The sequence below is a fragment of the Parastagonospora nodorum genome (assembly GCF_000146915.1).
Source record: "Parastagonospora nodorum SN15 chromosome Unknown scaffold_4, whole genome shotgun sequence".
NCBI classification, from domain to species: Eukaryota; Fungi; Ascomycota; class Dothideomycetes; order Pleosporales; family Phaeosphaeriaceae; genus Parastagonospora; species Parastagonospora nodorum.
Window position 1 is genome coordinate 1,511,258 of NW_001884552.1, and position 17,399 is coordinate 1,528,656.

Here is a 17,399-nt window from a genome sequence, read left to right on the forward strand (position 1 = left end):
TAGTGAAAGACGAGTCCTTCTTGTTTCTCGATGTCACCCACAACCTTGAGTGTTTACAAACGTGGTTTCACTGCGACATCTGCACCGGCTAATCATCTGCAAGACATGTTCCGATGACGGTGTGCCGGTGACACATGCACATGCACAACTCACTGGTACTGGCGTGGTGACTAATGCAGATGGCGCATACGCACGACCATGGTTGACGGCCCAAGACATTGGACCCTCAGCTGCCGCCCAAGTTTTCTCTCGGCGAAGGAAGAAGTGCGCAAGACGAAAGATAAGACATGTGAAGGCTTGATTGTCTTGACCCAAGCCTCGATGGGTTCATACAATGAACACAACAAGCACACCTTGTGGATGCGACAAGATAACATTGTCATCAGGGATCACAGAACAAAGGAAGTATTTCGGGCACTTTTGTTTGGTACGGTAGCATGCCATGTGACAAACGACACGCCCGATCCTCAACGACGTCCCAAAATCCTGCAGTCGCCAAGCTTTCTATTTTTACCGCGAAAAGGGTTGCACAGCCACAAGATGCGACATTTTTGGTAGCGATTAGCCCTCTGCTCGGTGTCGCGTAACCAGAGTCGCTATTGAATGCGTCATCCGTGAAAGGAGCTGACTGCTGCAGCAACTGAGTTCTGCCGCGTGGGATATGAAGCAGCGAGGTCTTTGATGATGAAGGATTGAATTGGAGGAGCTGCCACAGGGAAATTGGACCCGCGCCGTTGCTGGCTGAGCCACGGGAGGTCTCGAGCAGGGGCTGTGCGCTTTGTTGATAGGCCGGGCGTTCATGGGAGCATTCTTCAGCTGGCGGGCCCTGGAGGTTAATACCGGTAGCCGAGCAGAGCACGCGAGCGTAGCGTGTCTCGTGGCATTGAGTAACCAGCGCAGCAGTGCATAGGTATACAAAGAAAGCTGCTGCTGCTCAGTTGTGCTGTTGCCAACAAACCGTCCCCAGAGTCGAATCGGCTCAGCGTAGATCCGCATCGTCTATCCTTAGTGTTCGTGTTCTCGACCCCATGGAAGCTCAACGATCATCCTTCGATAGCCTCTAGCCCACCATCTGTGAACCGAGCGCCGCGCGTCGCTGCCTAATTGGGTCCTCCGCCCGTCGCCCCTGCCCGTCGCAAATGCCAAGGAGTAAGGTTTCAGGACCATAGCCCCAAACCCGACCTTTTCCCCAGTGCTGCTCGATTATCCTCTCGTACAACTTGTTCGGCGCCTCTGTCGTCTGTCTCTCGTTTCACCTCTGCCAGCTCTGCGACACCTCCGCACCTTCCATCTTCCAAGCCCGCCGACAGCGTGTTTGCCTTCCGTACATTGTTAACAGCGTTTGCCTTGTATTCTGCTTCCGACCAGGCACGAGAAAGGTTGAACCTGCGGCCAAAGCACCTTTTAATTAGACGTTATTTCCTGCTACGACCCGACATATCAACAACCCTTTAGACGCATTTCTATCGCACACAACACCCGCACTTCGACGTCACTACCGACGACCGCCCACGGGCGAAGACAGCCAATATGAGAGCGCACACGTCATATTCCGCCATGCTGGCACCTTTCATATTACTCGCATCCGCGCCACTAGGAGTCCTGGCCGGCGATGTCCTCCAGACCAACGGTTACAGCTCGTGTCTGAATGGCCCCGCAGAGATCAAGGTCAACAAGCTGGACATTCAGTTCGATCGGGGCACGAAGAAGGTCGTTTTCGATGTTTCGGGCACCAACGAAAAGGAGCAAAAGGTCATGGCGACCCTTATTGTCAATGCCTATGGCAAGGAGGTCTACAAGAAGCCCTTCAACCCATGTGACGAAGGCACCAAAGTCGACCAGCTGTGTCCAGGTACGTCTTGAAATAACTATCCTAGAAGCAGCATCTGACATGTAAACAGTGCCATCTGGTACCTTTGCCGCCAAGGGTGAACAAACAATCGACGAAAAGTACCTCAAGGACATTCCCGCCATCGCATTCACCATCCCCGATATCGACAGCCAAGCTACCATGCAGCTTAAAGCAGTAGATGGAGGACAGGACCTTGCATGCATCACATCACAGGTCACCAACGGCCAGTCTCTTTCGACCAAGGGCGTCCAATACATCGCAGCCGGCATCGCAGGTGCTGCGCTTCTCCTGTCTGGTGCCTCCGCTTTCGCCAGTGCAGGCACGTCCGGTGCTACTGCCTCGAGTCCCACGTTCGGCGACATCGTCGGATGGTTCCAGGCAATGGCTCTGAACGGCATGATGAGCGCCGATGTCCCCGGTGTCTACCGCAGCTGGTCCAAGAACTTCGCCTTCAGCACGGGTCTGATCTACTGGGAGGACATGCAATTGTCCATCGACGGCTTCCGTCAGAACACCGGCGGTAACCTCACGCAGAACAGTGTTCCATTCCTCCAGAACGCCACCCTCGTCCACGTCGACCAAAAAGTGAACTTGGCTAAGCGCGCCTTCCTTTTCGCCCGCGATGAGCTTAACACTGACCTCAGCGGCAATGCCACAGAAGGTGGAGATGACAGCAAGGTCGTACACATGGTCAAGGGCATCCAGGGCTTCGTTGAAGAGTACACCATCCCAGACGGTAACGCTTTCATGACTGTCTTACTGGTTTTTGCCATCGTTATCGCAGCCATAACTGTCGGTATCTTGCTGTTCAAGGTCATCCTCGAAACCTGGGCCCTCTTCGGTAGCTTCCCCAAGCGCCTGACCAGCTTCCGCAAGCGTTACTGGTGGACCCTGGCAAAGACCATCACCAATTTGGTCCTTCTCCTCTACGGTATTTGGGTGCTCTACTGTGTTTACCAGTTCAAGAACGGAGACTCCTGGGCCGCGAAGACGCTCGCTGGTGTCACTCTGGCCGCCTTCACCGGTGTCTTGGTCTTCTTCACTTGGAAGATCTGGAGCATCGCGCAAAAGTTCAAGAAGCTCGAGGGTAGCCCATCCGCTCTCTACGACGACAAGGAGGTCTGGCGCAAGTACAGCCTGTTCTACGAGAACTACAAGCAGAGCTACTGGTGGCTCTTTATCCCAACCATCATCTACATGTTCGCTCGTGGATGTGTCATTGCCGGAGCAGATGGTCACGGTCTTGCGCAGGCTGCTGGCCAGCTCATCGTCGAAGCTCTCCTGCTCACCGTTCTCCTCTGGTCTCGCCCCTACGCTCGCAAGTCTGGTAACTGGATCAACATTGTCATTCAGGTCGTCCGTGTGCTATCAGTTGTCTGCATTTTGGTCTTTGTTGAGGAGCTCGGCATGTCGCAAACTACGAAGACCGTCACCGGTCTCGTACTTGTCGTTGTCCAAGCTTCCTTGACAGGTGTTCTCGCCATCCTCATTGCTGTCAACGCCATCATCATTTGTTGCAAGGAGAACCCTCACCGCAAGAAGAGAAAGGAGGCTGGTAAGTTCTACGACCCATAATGCATTTAAACACCTACTAACAACTGCACAGAGAAAGCCCGCGACATCGACACCCTCACCCCCCTTGATGCACGCAACTCGCTTCTCATGGACCCACAAGAGCATAGCAACAAGCGCAGCTCATTCCCCGTTCCCTTCGGCCCCCGCGCTGGTGGTTACGACCAAGTTCCGCTCTCAGAGCAGAACACCGCCTACAAGGGTGGCTACAGCGACCAAGGTGTCCTTCTTGCCGACGCTTCCACATTCGGAAGAACAGGTTCTCATGCTCGCAGCTTCAGCAGCCAGCGAGACGACAGTCCTGCGCGACTGCAAGACCCCGTAACCTCAGGCTACCACACGACAGGCTACAACTCAAACGCCCCATGGCAACCTGCTCAACCACGGGGAGCCACCGGATACTAAAACTCATCAATACCCCTTTTCTCATCAAAACGATCTCATAGTGTAAATTCCGGCCATCTTTAGCCGCCTTTCGATGGCCGCTTGTGTATATCGCGATTTCCTTTGTTGTCATTTTTAGCATGGCACGGCATGCCAGTTCTCTCGTCTTGTATCTAGACGAACTGAACCAGCAGTCTCAAACTTGCATATAGGGCGGTGTACACATCACTTCCAGGAGGAACAACGGTGCAACACTTATTAGATAATGCCAGCTTCCTTGATGCGCAAGCCGCCCAACAACACCCTATATTTACGAATGTCTCCTTGCCTGTGGAAGAAAGATTGGTTTCTAGAGAGATACAAACTGATTGTAATTGAGAATGAAAAAGCATGCGGGCCTGTGGCTGCTGCGATATGTGGATATTTTCTGTATCTTGGGTACTGGAGGAATGGGGAGGGTAGACGAATTACATACAAATCATTACAAAACAAACGAGTCTCTTGCCTGTTCTTTTTTTTCCAATGTGTAAGATGATGGAAGTTAGGACAGAGAGCTCTGCAAAAGTATGTTTCGTCTGCCGAGTTCCTGTGGATTGGGGCTGCGACGGCACGTGCGTTTCTAGAACTTTTCGTTCCCGGATGCCGGATTGTTGGGGCTTGATGTGCATGCCTTGGAAAAGCAATAAACGCCTGCGTCTGCAGTCAGATGTCGGCGTCGCTTGGTACGTACCTATTTAAAACGGCATCCTGATCAGTCCCAGAGTATATCCCAAGTATCGCAGCTTGCGTTTCCCTTATTTCTCTCATGGCACCTAGTTGATTTACTTGCCGAACACATCCGCAAATAGCGAACTACAGTAGATCTCCCGCCGATTCGCGCGCCGTCGCGCCTTGGTGGCGCGCTGAAAATGGCCATCGTGGATGCAGGTACCAAGCAGACAAGGCTGGAAGCAATAAAGCTAAGATAGGTAGTGCGGCTGAGGCGGAGCCGAAGTGTGATAAGAAGTTTGGGAGTCGATACCTAGGGTCGGTCCTTCGCTCATCTGTTCTTTGCCGAATCTTGCGTCGTTCAATTTATCTTCGCCTTCTACATCTGGGAGTTTGGGCGTTTTTTGGTGGCACAGCTGGAAGTGACGAGGAACACTTTGTACCTGCTTGAGTCTCGTCGTACCTGAGGCTGTGGAATCGAATTTCAGCTCCTATTTTTGATCTGAGCATCCTATCGCTATACTGGTTACGAAGAAAGTCACGTTTCGCTGTCGAAAGTTCACGACATCATTTATCCAACCCTCGTTGTATCCCTACTCTAACGGTATCGAACATCTCCCACGATGCGTCGCTCCATCCTGCTTTCGGCCACGGCCACTCTACTCCCACTAACGGCCCTCGCACAATCCTCCTCACCCAAGCGCGGTCTCTGCCACGTCAAAGAGAACGGCAACACAGCCGACGACAAGATCTGGACCTCGGGCCCCAGCAATCCCACCTGGTACTACAACTACGGCAAAGACCCATCTGCCGCCTACTCCTCTGACAAATCCCTCCAATTCGTCCCCATGCTCTGGGGCGCCAGCTCTTCAGATAGCGGCACACCTTTCTACGACTCGGTCAAGCGCCAAATCGACTCAGGCGCAAATATCAGCTACGTCCTTGCCTTTAACGAGCCTGATGGCACGCATACTACGGGCGGGTCCAACCTCGAAGTCAACCTCGCGGCCGCGCGCTGGAAAGCCGAAATCGAGCCGCTGAAGCAACTCGGCGTCAAGCTAGGCGCGCCCGCTGTCACCGGCGCTCAAAGCGGCTGGAACTGGCTGGACAACTGGTTCAAGGCGTGCGACGGCGGTTGCAATCCCGACTTCATCCCGGTCCATTGGTATGGCAATTTCGAGGGCATGATGAGCCATGTTGGGCAGGTTACGAATAAGTGGCCGAATCTAACGGTGTGGGTTACCGAGTATGGGTATCCGAATAAGGGGCTCGAGGAGACGCAGATGTTCTTCAATATGAGTGCGCAGGCGTTTGATCGGTGGCCGTAAGTTTGCAACGTATGGGAAGTGGGATCGATGGAGGCTAATGTATGATCAGGAACGTTACGCACTACTCTTACTTCGGCGCTTTCCGCTCCTCAGTATCGAACGTCGGTGCGAACGCTGCTATGCTCACGCAGAACGGCGAGTTGACGGATATCGGATCGTGGTACATCGGCGGCGCGGCTACTAACAATATCCCCAAGTCGTCCAGCGCATCTCGCAAGACATCGTTCGTCTCTCGACTCTTCAGCGAACCGGATAACTGGAAGGTATGCTCGGCATTGTTCGCGTGTGCATGGTTATTTTTGGCCTAGTCCTACCAGATCACCGACACCGCTGATGCGCATATGAACAACTCCTACACATTTTGGTGGTTCCACTTGTACTTTGTGTTATTACTCTTGTCTGGACCAGCTGGACAACTGAGCGTGGGTGAGAGGATGGGTTGGGCAAATAATGTTTTTTATGCTGTGGGATTGACGAATCTAGTTCGTTGGTTCACGGAGGGTGTAGAGATGAAGATGTGGGCTCGATTGTGTCGAGGTATTATATGAGCACACCGATCAAAGAGAAACAAGAATTAATTAGAATGCAGATGAGATGCAGAGTTAAACATGTTCAATACAGTTGTACCTCATATCTGGCCTGCAGATAGCATCGCGAGAAGGACCAGCATCTATACATCGCCCTACGAAGTAGTCATCCCGCTATCTCTGACTCTCAACCCTCTCTAGTGGTGCGAAGTCTTCATCTAATAATACTCCAAGGTCACCAGAGTTGATATCCTCTTCAGTCCTCATGGCCTTGGTCTTCGGCACTGTGAGTATGGGCACAGAGTAGCTACTACTCTCAGACGAGAAAGCCGGTCGATTTCCCCTTGCACGCCTCGAAGTACCCCGCTTCATCAAATCCTTGAGCATATCAATCGCGTCAGACCCAGCACTCGAACTCTCAACCGCAGTATCCATATCGACATCCCCATCACCGTCCTTCACCTCGGTCTTCACCTCCTCCACCAACGGCGAACCCCCCGTGACACTCTTCCTCCTCTTCGCACTCGCTACCAGCGCCCCCCAAAAATCCGCCTTCTCGCCCCCCAGCTCCTTACAATTCTCCGGCTTCAACACCCCCTCCGCTTCCTCCACCACTCTCTCGAGCACGGGGAACTTGGGCGAGAGCGGTGTGTGCACGCCAAACTTTCTCCCCCACCGACACTCACTCGGATAATCGCAGCTGGCCCAGCAATTCCTCTTCTTGGTGATGCCGGAGCCCCGACGCCAGCGGCCCATCGCTTTCCACCCCGCGTAGTCGAATTCGCTGGGGCAGGCGCGGTGCCGCTTGGCGCGCCGTGAGATGGGCTTGCGCCAGGCTTTGATGGTGGTGGTGCCCGAGCAGAAGTTGTGGCCGTCGTCGAGGCAGCGGCGCGTGGCGCCGAGGTGGTAGTTGCGATGGCATTGGTGGCATTGCCACATCCATGAGAGAGGGGAGTCGGGGGCGGATGTGGAGGGTTGGGGTTGGGGTGAGGGTTGGGCGGTGGGGATGCGTTTTGGTGGCGTGCCTGGTGTGATGGGTAGGAGTGGGGAGAATGGAGATGGTGGGATGGAGAGGAAGGTCGGTTTGAATGGTGTGGGGTGGATACGCAGATGGCTGCTGCTGCTGCGGGTTTGGGTTTGTGACATTCTTGCAGTGATGTCTTCAGGAGAGTGCGGTCTATGTGCTTGTATGCCTTCGTCCGTAGTTAGACCTGCTTCTGCAGAATGGGCAAAGTCCTGCCTTGCTTGCGAGTTGAAGTGTTTTGGTGGAAGTCAGAATGGTATGATGAGAATCATGGTCAAAGTGGATTTAGCCTGCCTCAAGCTGGCATTTTACTGAAAGTCAACTGAAGCACATGATGGTTTCACGTGCTCCCTACATAGCCATCGTTAGTGATATCTCTTTGTGAGTGGCCGGCGAAGTCGTGACAAGGCTTTCCGGTCGAGCCAGTCTTTCTTTGTACATACGATACGCAGAGTTTGCCATGCTAGATTTGAGATGCAAGTCTCCTTTGTTCGAATACACATAAAGCAGGGCGCCGCAGAACCCGTCCATAGCCATCTAGAACTTTCCTTTCTTTGTCTCGGACGATCTTTGGGCGTCCTCGAGGCTTTTCGAATTTGCCCTGAACTGCTCTTGAGTATGCGGCTGCGGCATTTTGACCAAATGACCATGCAAAAGCTGCGGCATGGCCAGCCAGCAGTTCGAGCAGCTCGAAATGATCAGCGTCATTGATCGGCATTAAGATATGGGTACTCCTTTGGGGTGAATTGTGCCTCTTTCAATGTCTTGTTGCATGCTGTATCCTGCTCAAGAATATTTTGCGTCGTGAGATTTGTCATTACTTTGGTTTGCTCTTTTGTTTCGCATGTGTGACTCAATGTGGATGTGTTGTAAAAGTCACTCTAACATTTCACAGTTGGAAAGCGCCGAGATGTAATCCGCGCTTCCAGTCGTACAAGTTCTATGTTCCCTTGATAGAAGTAAGAGTATGATGAAGGCTTCTGAAAGACGCACCAGTTCGTGCGCGCTCTGCTTGACCTTTGCTACGAGGAAGAGTATGATGTCTTACGTCAGCTCGAATAGTTCTAAAAGCTCATTAGTATACTATCGGTGTTTGAAAACCCCCTGGGGTATACAGCCTTAGCTATAGCTGAAGTGCTGTTTGTATTCAATTTAGGGGAACGACACGAATTGCTGAGCCTCCTGGTGACGCTGGCTCACTCCAGACAGCCTCATGCATCCTTTGCATACCTTCTCCTGGCATGTAGCCAATAGCTAATATATCGCGGGTACCTGAGAGGCGTGTCTTTGGGGCGCGCACCAAGACGAAGTCCAGTAGCTTACATGATTGGTCTTTGCATCCTTCTCGACTGTGAGAACAAGTGCGAGTCGTGCATTGCGTACGCACTTGCGTCAGAGCCTGAGGTACGAGTATATTACATTTCAGGCAACAACATTGACGTAAGCTTCGCCCTCCTTACACTCTCGTGTCATGCCGCACGACTGGGGACGTCGGACGGTAAAATAGTGCACAGCCGCAAGGCACTAAACCCAATCTGGTAGACCTTGCGACGAAACAACTTCAGACTTGCGCTTCTCGGACTGCAATGGCGGCCGACGGAACGCCTGTTTCCCCACATCCGTCTGATATGTGCATTTCTCGCCAATTCCACGACCATCCTGCACCCCTAATAGGCTCGTCCGGCGCACAACACTGCTCATTGGTAATCTTGTACGACAGCAACATCGACATCCAATTGAGGCTCTAGTTGCGAAATTCATCGCTACAGCCGCGGCAGGAACGGATACCCCCAGCAACTACGTCAATAATTGAGTTTACAGGCATATCGCGTGGCTCGATTCGTACGACTGGCGTCCCGTCCATCTTGAAGTCGGTCGGAAGTTGGAGAGCTGAAGTAAAGCCCTGGAGTCATACGCGGACTTCTCCAGCAGGGCTACATGGTGGACGTGTTCTTTGGAGGCAGTGTTATTTCAACATCTTAGTACCGTCCTTCTTGCTGATATTTGTTTATAAGTCGAGGTGGAGATACTGAGAGCGCCTGGTGTACTAGTGGTAAATTGTTTTTTCTTCTCTTCTTGCACTCCTTCACGCACACTTGTATATTACCATGGTGTACACTGGAAAACCGAGTCGCGGATGCGGCATGTGTAAGAGTCGGAGAATAAAGGTATGTCTGAAGCGTGCGTCTAGCAATATATATGTGGTGTGGTCAATCGACTGGCTTACACTCCGCAAGCATTACCTAACTCGATACTAACGTGTTATAGTGCGACGAACGGCGACCAACATGTGGCAACTGCAAGAAGTCCGGACGAGACTGTCCAGGCTATCCGGATGAATTCGATCTGGTATTCCGAGACGAGAACAAAGCTATGGCCCGGAAAGCGAAGAAACACTCTGGATCAGGTCCGTCTAGGAGTAGTACCGGAGACTCAAGCTCGCATACTTCTCCACATCTGTAAGTGCCCTACAGTTCATTGGTCTACTCTATTCCAAGACAAGCTTGGAAGCTTTGGTGCAATGTCGCGCAATCGTACAATCGAATGAGGCTGATGACTAAACAATCGCAAATTGCGACAGTAACTAACCCTGAACAGTTCAACAGACCAGAGCTTCGAAACATTGTCAGATCTCAGTTCGTCTTTGGTTGTGAGCGACAGAAAGTCTCGAACACTTTCAGATCCCACGGAGCAAGGCCAACTAATATCTTTTGCCCAAGTAACGCAAACACCACCCTCGCTTGATCAAGTTTTCGACTTCGAGTCATTTGAGTGGAATTTGAACGCGGTCCCTGCTACCATAATAATGCCCCCCGAATACGAAGCCGTGCCATTCTTCTTCAAGAACTTCATAGCTCTACCACAACAAGCCGAATCTACCCGTGGCTTCCTAGAATATCTCGTTCCATTGTACAACAAAGCGCGTCCCTCATCTGTCCTTCATCTTGCAACCACCGCCGTCGCAATGGCAACATGCGGGCAGTACCCTGGCCGACAAGACCTCCTCCGCGAAGCAGTTTCCACATATGGCAGGGCTCTCAAGAAACTCAACGATGATCTCAAAGATCCTGTGATGTCGAAGAGCGATGAGACGGTACTCGCTATTCTCATGTTCTCTTTGTATGAAGTGAGTAAATCGTTTGCTTCTGCAAGATTTCCAGTGGTCTCTCCTCTTGTTTGCGCACTCTTTCTTGTGCCAGACTGACCATTTACAGACAATTATGAGTACCGATGACACAATCACAGCATGGGGAAACCATGTCGATGGCGCCGTGGCCCTGACCAAACTTAGAGGCACAGATCAATTCAAGGATGAGATGAGCCACGCCATATTCCGAGCTGTTCGAACAATGATGGTATGTACCCGCCCTTGGCACGAAGATTGCTCAACTAAGTTTTCCAGATCACAAGCTGTGTCCAACGTTCTAAACCGGTAGTCGAGTTCCCAGGAACCAAAGGCTGGGTCGGCAATGGCGAATTTGATGATGAAAACGTCGCGAATCGCCTCACACTCATCTGCATCGACCTCCCAAGTCTTCGTGCGCGAGCAAATAACCTTACTACAACGCCCCACGACTCCAGCAACGAGTCTGAGGCAAGACAAATCCTTGAGTTTGCGCAAATGGTAGACGGAAATCTTGCTGAGTGGTACGCTACTTTACCAACAGAATGGAAGCACACCACCATTGGAATCGTGAGCGAAGTGCCTGCGATAGAAGATCTCGCGGTCACTGAGAAGTGGCCGGGCGAACAGCATATCTACAATGATGTACCATTGGCCAGCATCGTCAACGATTACCGTGTGTGCCGCATCTTCTGCAGGCGAGTCATAATAGCCTGCCTTAACTGGTTAAGCATTTCCGGACACATCGATGAAACGCGAGAGTACAATCAGTCTCTGTTCGTCATCCAAAAGATGGTCGACGACATCAGCGCTTGTGTACCTTTCCATTTGGACTACGAATTGCAGGTAGTAGCGAAGGAGATGGGCCAAGAGCAGAATGGTAAGTAGCATCGATCGAATGGTATATTCAACTCCACTGACATTTACAAATTGTAGCTGCAGAAGCATTCGGAGGATACTCACTCGTTTGGCCTCTGTACGTTGCCGCAAATGCTGAAACAGTACCGCAGGCACAGCGCGATTGGCTATTCGGTCGATTGTCCGTCATAGGTACAAAGTTTGGGCTTAGTAGTGCACAAGTACTTGTACTGGCTAGGCGTCATGTACTCACGTGCTCGCCTATATTCGACATGCCCATGGTGCCTGTCACTAATTCGTATACTGTTGTTTGAGACTTGGGTTGTTGAGTTAACGTTGGGAGTATAATGACGGTCCACACGAAACTGGGGGCACAGGCGACATGAAGGAAGGAAAGGAAGGAAGGAAGGAAGGAAGGAAGGAAGGAAGGAAGGAAGGAAGGAAGGAAGGAAGGAAGGAAGGAAGGAAGGAAGGAAGGAAGGAAGGAAGGAAGGAAGGAAGGAAGGAAGGAAGGAAGGAAGGAAGGAAGGAAGGAAGGAAGGAAGGAAGGAAGGAAGGAAAGGAAGGAAGGAAGGAATAGCAAACCTTGAGGTCTAAGAGCAGCTATTCGATGAGTAACGATTGTATGATAGTTGTACAGAAGCAGAAATATTCAAAGCGTAGTACTGTATGAGTTCATCAGCGTCACACGGCAAGGCAACTGTATCATCATGTTTGCTACTCTAAACGTCAACCCACTGTGGAGAGCTACTATTGAAATGGGTATCATTTAAGTGATGTTCGTCTCTCAGTACCAAAAGACATACTCACTACCGACGGTCCCTGTCTGTTCAGCATCTGCTTCCTCGGCCATGTGCATTCGTCTATCGCTCAAAAGACACAACAAAAGTAGATATGCCAAAACCGCTTGCTGTAAGAGAAACCAATGCCAACAGCCATAAATCAAATCCCGCTGTCACGCACTCTCGGCATATTGCGCAGAGTCACCCCAGACAAACATTCCCTCATCGATGTTCCGGCTCATTTCGTTCGAGATCGCGTATTCGATTGCCTAGGACCATGTCAGCATTCAATACTACCAACTCTCACATCACCACCACCTACCCTTCTTGCGCCGCATTCCACGTCTTCACAAACGCCTTTTGTGTCTTATCCGCATAGTTTTCCGCACTAATTTCCTTCACGCCAACCTTTGCGCCATCTTTCGTAAAGACGACATTCTTCTTCTCCAGCTTGTGGACGCCGCGCTCGGCGAGTTCGTTCGTGTAGAGGAAGATCTGGAAGCGTGTGTGTTAGTAAGACTTTATACATAATATGCACGAGTATGCTGACCTGATATCCCACCCACGCGACAACTCCCACGACAGCGAACAGGACGACAAGTGGTAGTAAGTTTGATGCGCCCATGGTTGCTTATGACGTAGTGCGGCGGGGTAGGTAGTTTGAGGAGTAGCGGGCGGAGAAGACGCTGCGAAGCTATCGGTGTGTGTAGCTGCGAAGTAAGTATATGGATGTGCAAAATCTCCCCTCAAAAGTATGGCTAGTGGTTCAACAGCTGCAGGGTAGGCGGCTTGCCGCGTAACACGTGAAACGGTCCGATGCGCAGGATCGTCTTAGCGCGGAACGGAATCAGGGTCCGCCGATCAAGTTTGATCAGATCTCATGATAGTTAGAAGTGTTGCGTTTGTGTTTGTGAAGACATTGTTTATCTTAGTGGCATCATCTATACACACTCCACCAATTCGTGTACATACTGAGCGCGATATTATAGCCACAGGTCTCGGGATGTTTCATCGTATATTGCAGGCGCATGTGAGCACTTGCTTCTTCGAGCAAATATCCTGTTCGTAAGAGGACAGCTAAAACGAAAAATCACCGGAGTCTTGCCGTCGGATCTGAGGTCCTGCGATGCTGCGTATACCTTCAGGCTGGTGAATGAACAAGCTGCTGGTGCACACTACATATGCAGTCGCTTTTTGTTGTAGTTCACCACATTCAACACTTGGGGCAAGGGGTAAAATCTGCACTTCAAGTTGTTCAATATTTATTGCGTGTTGTATCTACAGCGAGCTCCAGCTCTACATATCCATTCTTCATTTTCATCTCTTCCTTCTTCTCGATGCCAATTCAGGGGCTACCATAACCACCCTCAATAGATCGAGGGGTTTCCGCTATCTTTACGTCCCTCATCTTGTTGCTGAGCCCTAAACCAGCGGCTCCTCTCCTCTAGATTTGGCAATTGCCCGCGTTTGTGAAAATATTGGCAAAAAGCGGTTTCGCCTTCGTCAACGAATTGGTCTCGCCTGGAACGAAACCCAGGTGGCGGGAGTGCTGTCCAGTGTTCATAGGACCCAAAGACTTTGTCGATGCGGTCCGGGTACTTAGGCAGCGTTGGATACCGACCATGTGTAAGATCGTGCTGTATGTAAACCATCTTTAGACCAAGCACATTCTGGTTGCGCTTCGTATGCGGCTCCTCCTCATAGCAGTTGTAATCGTACTCTGATAATCGCTCGTCTTCGATAATCTTGAGCTCGATTGTGGGAACAGGCTCATGCTCTTCAAACTCCTCTTCAGGGAGATTCTCTCCGAAATAAAGCTCATCTGGTGACTGGGGTGGAACTGGCACCATGATTTCTGGCTGTGCTGGTTGTAGGTTTATTTCCACTTCGAGCTCCTCAAGAGCTTCGGAAAAGGCACTTTGTAGGCCGGGTAATCCTGCAGGCTTAGGGGAAGAGCTACAGTGTTGTTGAGGACACATCGTCGGATTGTGATATGTGTGTTGAGGTTGCGAAGATATACAGGATACTGTAAGAGTCCGAGGTGAATGAGAAGGTGATGAGGAAGTGAAGATATCCAGGGTACTGTAAGAGTCGGATGTGTATGACAGTATGATAAGGCTGCGAAGATATTCAGGATATAGTAAGAGCCGGAGAAAGAATTTGGGAGTATGAAGAAATTTGAGAGAAGTAAGAACCTTTCATATGCCATTTGACTAGGTAGAACTGAACCAAAGAATTCTGCAAATTCGTAATAATTGGGAACAGGAAATCGCTTTCCATAGTACTATATCTAGGATTCATCAGGAATACTTATTACCATGGCTCGCTATAGCTCACTATACCATCTGGAGCACCTCCCCGAGCAGTCCTGGGGTGAAGATCCGCAGTATCGAACCAACATGTACACTCCTGCGCAAAAAACCTGCCACCAGTTGGCATCCAGAACACAAGCAAGAATTCAGTACATCACAAAATTGGAAAAGTGGTGTTAGAGTGATGGCGGGAACCGGTTCGTAAAGTTTGGTTCGGCGAGGAGAAGCCAATACTGCTAGTGTCGAACTCGAGGTCGTTGTCGACCATCCTCTCACCCTTTGCTCTAATATCGTTCCATGGGTCGCGCAATTCCGTGAACCACATCATTAAAGAACACGTTTCCGCAGTGAATTTCAACATCACACATGCGAAAAAAGTGACAAATACGCACTCAAAACCCGAGAACTAATCTGATTCCTGAAGATAAGTGCGAACTCGGAAAGAACAGTGGATCACATCAAAACCTCACGGAGAGACATAGGAAGCGTAGTGATTCATGATCTATTATTTCATCTGACTAATATACACACACGAAGCGTAACTCGTCCCAACACGCCTGGCCCCGGCTCTTGCTCAAAGGTACCTGTAGTCAGGCGCCCTCGCCTTCTTATTCCGATTCCGATTGTTCACCGGCTGTCGCTCATACGCATCGTTTTGTTGCATGCCACTCCCATTCTGCATGCCATTGTGCATGCCTGGGTGAAACGGCATACCCTGCGGGCCTTGTGGGAAGCCAGGCTGCTGCATCTGATTCGGCATCATGGGCATGCCATAGGCCATTTGCGGGTTAAACTGCTGCTGTTGCTGGTTGAAGGGCATATTGAAACCCGGTTGGAAGCCCATCTGCGGGCCCATGGGGAAGGGCATACCGGGCATACCCATACCGCCCATCATGGGCATGCTGGGCATGCCGGGCATCATGGGAGGCATTTGACCATTCTTGAGAGCCTCCATTTGCTGCTTGAAGGTCTCCTCGAGGTCTGAAGTCGGGTTTGCCTGTTCCTTAGCCTGGCGCATTGCTTTTGGCGCGGTAGGAGGCATGATGTCGGTAGGAGCGTCTTTGCGCTTCTTCGAGGTCGTTGACCCCTCAGAATCGGAGCCCGCACCAGGTGTAGCAGTGTCAGTTGCTTTGGCGGATGAAACATTATTATCGACATTTTCAGTAGAAATTGCTTCATTTGTTGATGTGGCTTGCACAGCCGCTTGCGCCTCTGCCTTGGCCTTCTCGTCCTTCTCTGCCTTCTCCTTCGCCTTCTCGGCGTCATATGCACGAAGTGATGAAACCATATCCTCATCTGAAACAAGATCATCCATGAGCACCTCCTCCTTGCCACAATTCGGGCAAACTAGATCTCCATCTGCGAGTGCGTTGTCGATGCATTCGCGACAGTATGTCTTACCACAGCAGGGTGTTTTGACCGGATCAACGAACCTCCGCTTGTCGATCGGACACTCCAGTCCCCGCTCTCGAATCTCCTTGCTTGCTGCATCTGCGCTGGCCGCCTGTGCCTTTGACGCGTTGGCCTTCTCTTGGAACTTCTCCCATGTCTTTGTGTCTGTCATGACCTGCACGTACTCGCCATCGGCGTTAAGCATGACGCCCTTGGCGGCTTCTTCGTCGACGGGCTTCTCAACGGTCTTGAGAAATGATCGCGGGATACCGGTTGTGCGCTTCGCTTGGAAGACAGGCTTGAAGTCGGGGTCGTCGTTGGTGGGACATGCTTGGATCCAGTGACCCTTGACGTTGCAGCGGCGACAAACATAACCTGGAGGGGGGTCGTGATTGGGAACATTCACAGGTTTTTTATTCTTGTTGTACGTAGGCTTTACATGTGACAACGACTCCTTCTGCGCATCCCAAACCTGTGCTGACTCTGCTAAGAAGGCTGCTTCGGCATCGGCCTCACTCAGTACGCCACCGGCAGCAGTACCCGAGGGAAGCGGTGCGGCAGGCTTGCTCGTGTCCTTGGTGATAGCACGGACCGGCGCCTTGCCTGAGATGTACCGAGCAGCGCGACCCTGGCCGCGTGGTGCTGGCCTGCGCTGGCAGACAACGGTTGCAGATCGCGGGATCAAGATGGTGTCGTCCTTGTATTCGTTGTTCAAGTCGTCCTCAGGGTACATGAGGAGGTTGAAGTCGCTGCCATCGCCGAGGCCGGAAGCGATAATGATCTCCCGCTTGAGCTCAAAGACGCTGATGCCCGTGCCGTTGAACGTGATGCGTTCGGGCTCGCGGCTGTTCTTGAAGCGGTAGAACACAGACGACGACATGGCGGCGTCGTGCGAGTTCTATCGCTGGGTGTGTAGGTGGTGTCTTGCGTGTGTGTGTTGTGTTGTGGGTGTGCAGGCGGTGGAGGTTGGTGGACAAGGAAGGGTGAGGGCAGCTACTTAACGGCTGCAGGTCCGGTGGTCCGTGCGCTTCCCGCAAACCAAACCGTTAACCTCTCCCGACTCTCACCTCCACCCGTCAAGCGCAGCTATGGAACGAATGTCCTCAGCAGCCAATCATGTCAGAACCGCAGGCGCAATCACCTTTGGAACTGCGCAGGTACTACTGTCGGCGATCCCTGAATGAGTCACGGACAAATATGGCGACTTCGCAAACTCCGTAGAAGCAGGTGCCGAAGATGCGTCCCGTCCTACCAAAGCGCGTACGCATTGTGTTGCTACAACTTCATACGCATCACGTAGTTTGCACTGAGGGCTCAAGATGACCATTGGTTCAAGTGTGGCTGTAAACAGCGCTTTCACCTTGCCGCTACTGCTCCTTATCGTAGGGGACGCTGGAGCACGTGGTCACAAAGTCGAGGTGACGGCGACTTTGAGCAGATTGTCTGTTTGCTCGCGCCATGATCGCTATATCAAACGCTTTCCGCTGGTCTCAGTCCTCTTCTCTACCTCTTCTTTTCGCAGCAGCCTAGCACACC

At 51.5% G+C, this 17,399-nt stretch overlaps 7 protein-coding genes across 7 annotated transcripts; 3 read left to right on the forward strand and 4 right to left on the reverse strand.

Annotated features, from left to right (window-relative positions):
* Positions 1–1,187: 1,187 nt before the first annotated feature.
* On the forward strand, positions 1,188–3,829 carry SNOG_03286 (hypothetical protein; the record flags this gene model as incomplete). Its single annotated transcript, XM_001793804.1, has 3 exons — positions 1,188–1,852; positions 1,902–3,407; positions 3,459–3,829. The coding sequence occupies exons 1-3, from the start codon at positions 1,531–1,533 to the stop codon at positions 3,827–3,829; spliced, it is 2,199 nt and encodes a 732-aa protein (XP_001793856.1). The 5' UTR covers positions 1,188–1,530.
* Positions 3,830–4,872: 1,043 nt separating this feature from the next.
* Positions 4,873–6,392, forward strand: SNOG_03287 (hypothetical protein; the record flags this gene model as incomplete). The annotated part of the gene is made up of 3 exons (XM_001793805.1): positions 4,873–5,840; positions 5,894–6,107; positions 6,153–6,392. Exons 1-3 carry the CDS (start codon positions 5,140–5,142, stop codon positions 6,390–6,392), a joined length of 1,155 nt encoding a protein of 384 aa, XP_001793857.1. The 5' UTR covers positions 4,873–5,139.
* A 153-nt stretch (positions 6,393–6,545) lies between these two features.
* Positions 6,546–7,517, reverse strand: SNOG_03288 (hypothetical protein; the record flags this gene model as incomplete). Its single annotated transcript, XM_001793806.1, has 1 exon — positions 6,546–7,517. One exon carries the CDS (start codon positions 7,515–7,517, stop codon positions 6,546–6,548), a length of 972 nt encoding a protein of 323 aa, XP_001793858.1.
* Positions 7,518–10,031: 2,514 nt separating this feature from the next.
* SNOG_03289 (hypothetical protein) lies at positions 10,032–11,957 on the forward strand (the record flags this gene model as incomplete). Its single annotated transcript, XM_001793807.1, has 5 exons — positions 10,032–10,522; positions 10,611–10,751; positions 10,799–11,399; positions 11,456–11,569; positions 11,755–11,957. The coding sequence occupies exons 1-5, from the start codon at positions 10,202–10,204 to the stop codon at positions 11,955–11,957; spliced, it is 1,380 nt and encodes a 459-aa protein (XP_001793859.1). The 5' UTR covers positions 10,032–10,201.
* Positions 11,958–12,397: 440 nt separating this feature from the next.
* SNOG_03290 (hypothetical protein) lies at positions 12,398–12,784 on the reverse strand (the record flags this gene model as incomplete). The annotated part of the gene is made up of 3 exons (XM_001793808.1): positions 12,398–12,428; positions 12,482–12,654; positions 12,710–12,784. 3 exons carry the CDS (start codon positions 12,782–12,784, stop codon positions 12,398–12,400), a joined length of 279 nt encoding a protein of 92 aa, XP_001793860.1.
* Positions 12,785–13,526: 742 nt separating this feature from the next.
* Positions 13,527–14,138, reverse strand: SNOG_03291 (hypothetical protein; the record flags this gene model as incomplete). The annotated part of the gene is made up of 1 exon (XM_001793809.1): positions 13,527–14,138. The coding sequence occupies one exon, from the start codon at positions 14,136–14,138 to the stop codon at positions 13,527–13,529; it is 612 nt and encodes a 203-aa protein (XP_001793861.1).
* A 907-nt stretch (positions 14,139–15,045) lies between these two features.
* Positions 15,046–16,743, reverse strand: SNOG_03292 (hypothetical protein; the record flags this gene model as incomplete). Its single annotated transcript, XM_001793810.1, has 1 exon — positions 15,046–16,743. The coding sequence occupies one exon, from the start codon at positions 16,741–16,743 to the stop codon at positions 15,046–15,048; it is 1,698 nt and encodes a 565-aa protein (XP_001793862.1).
* Positions 16,744–17,399: the final 656 nt, after the last annotated feature.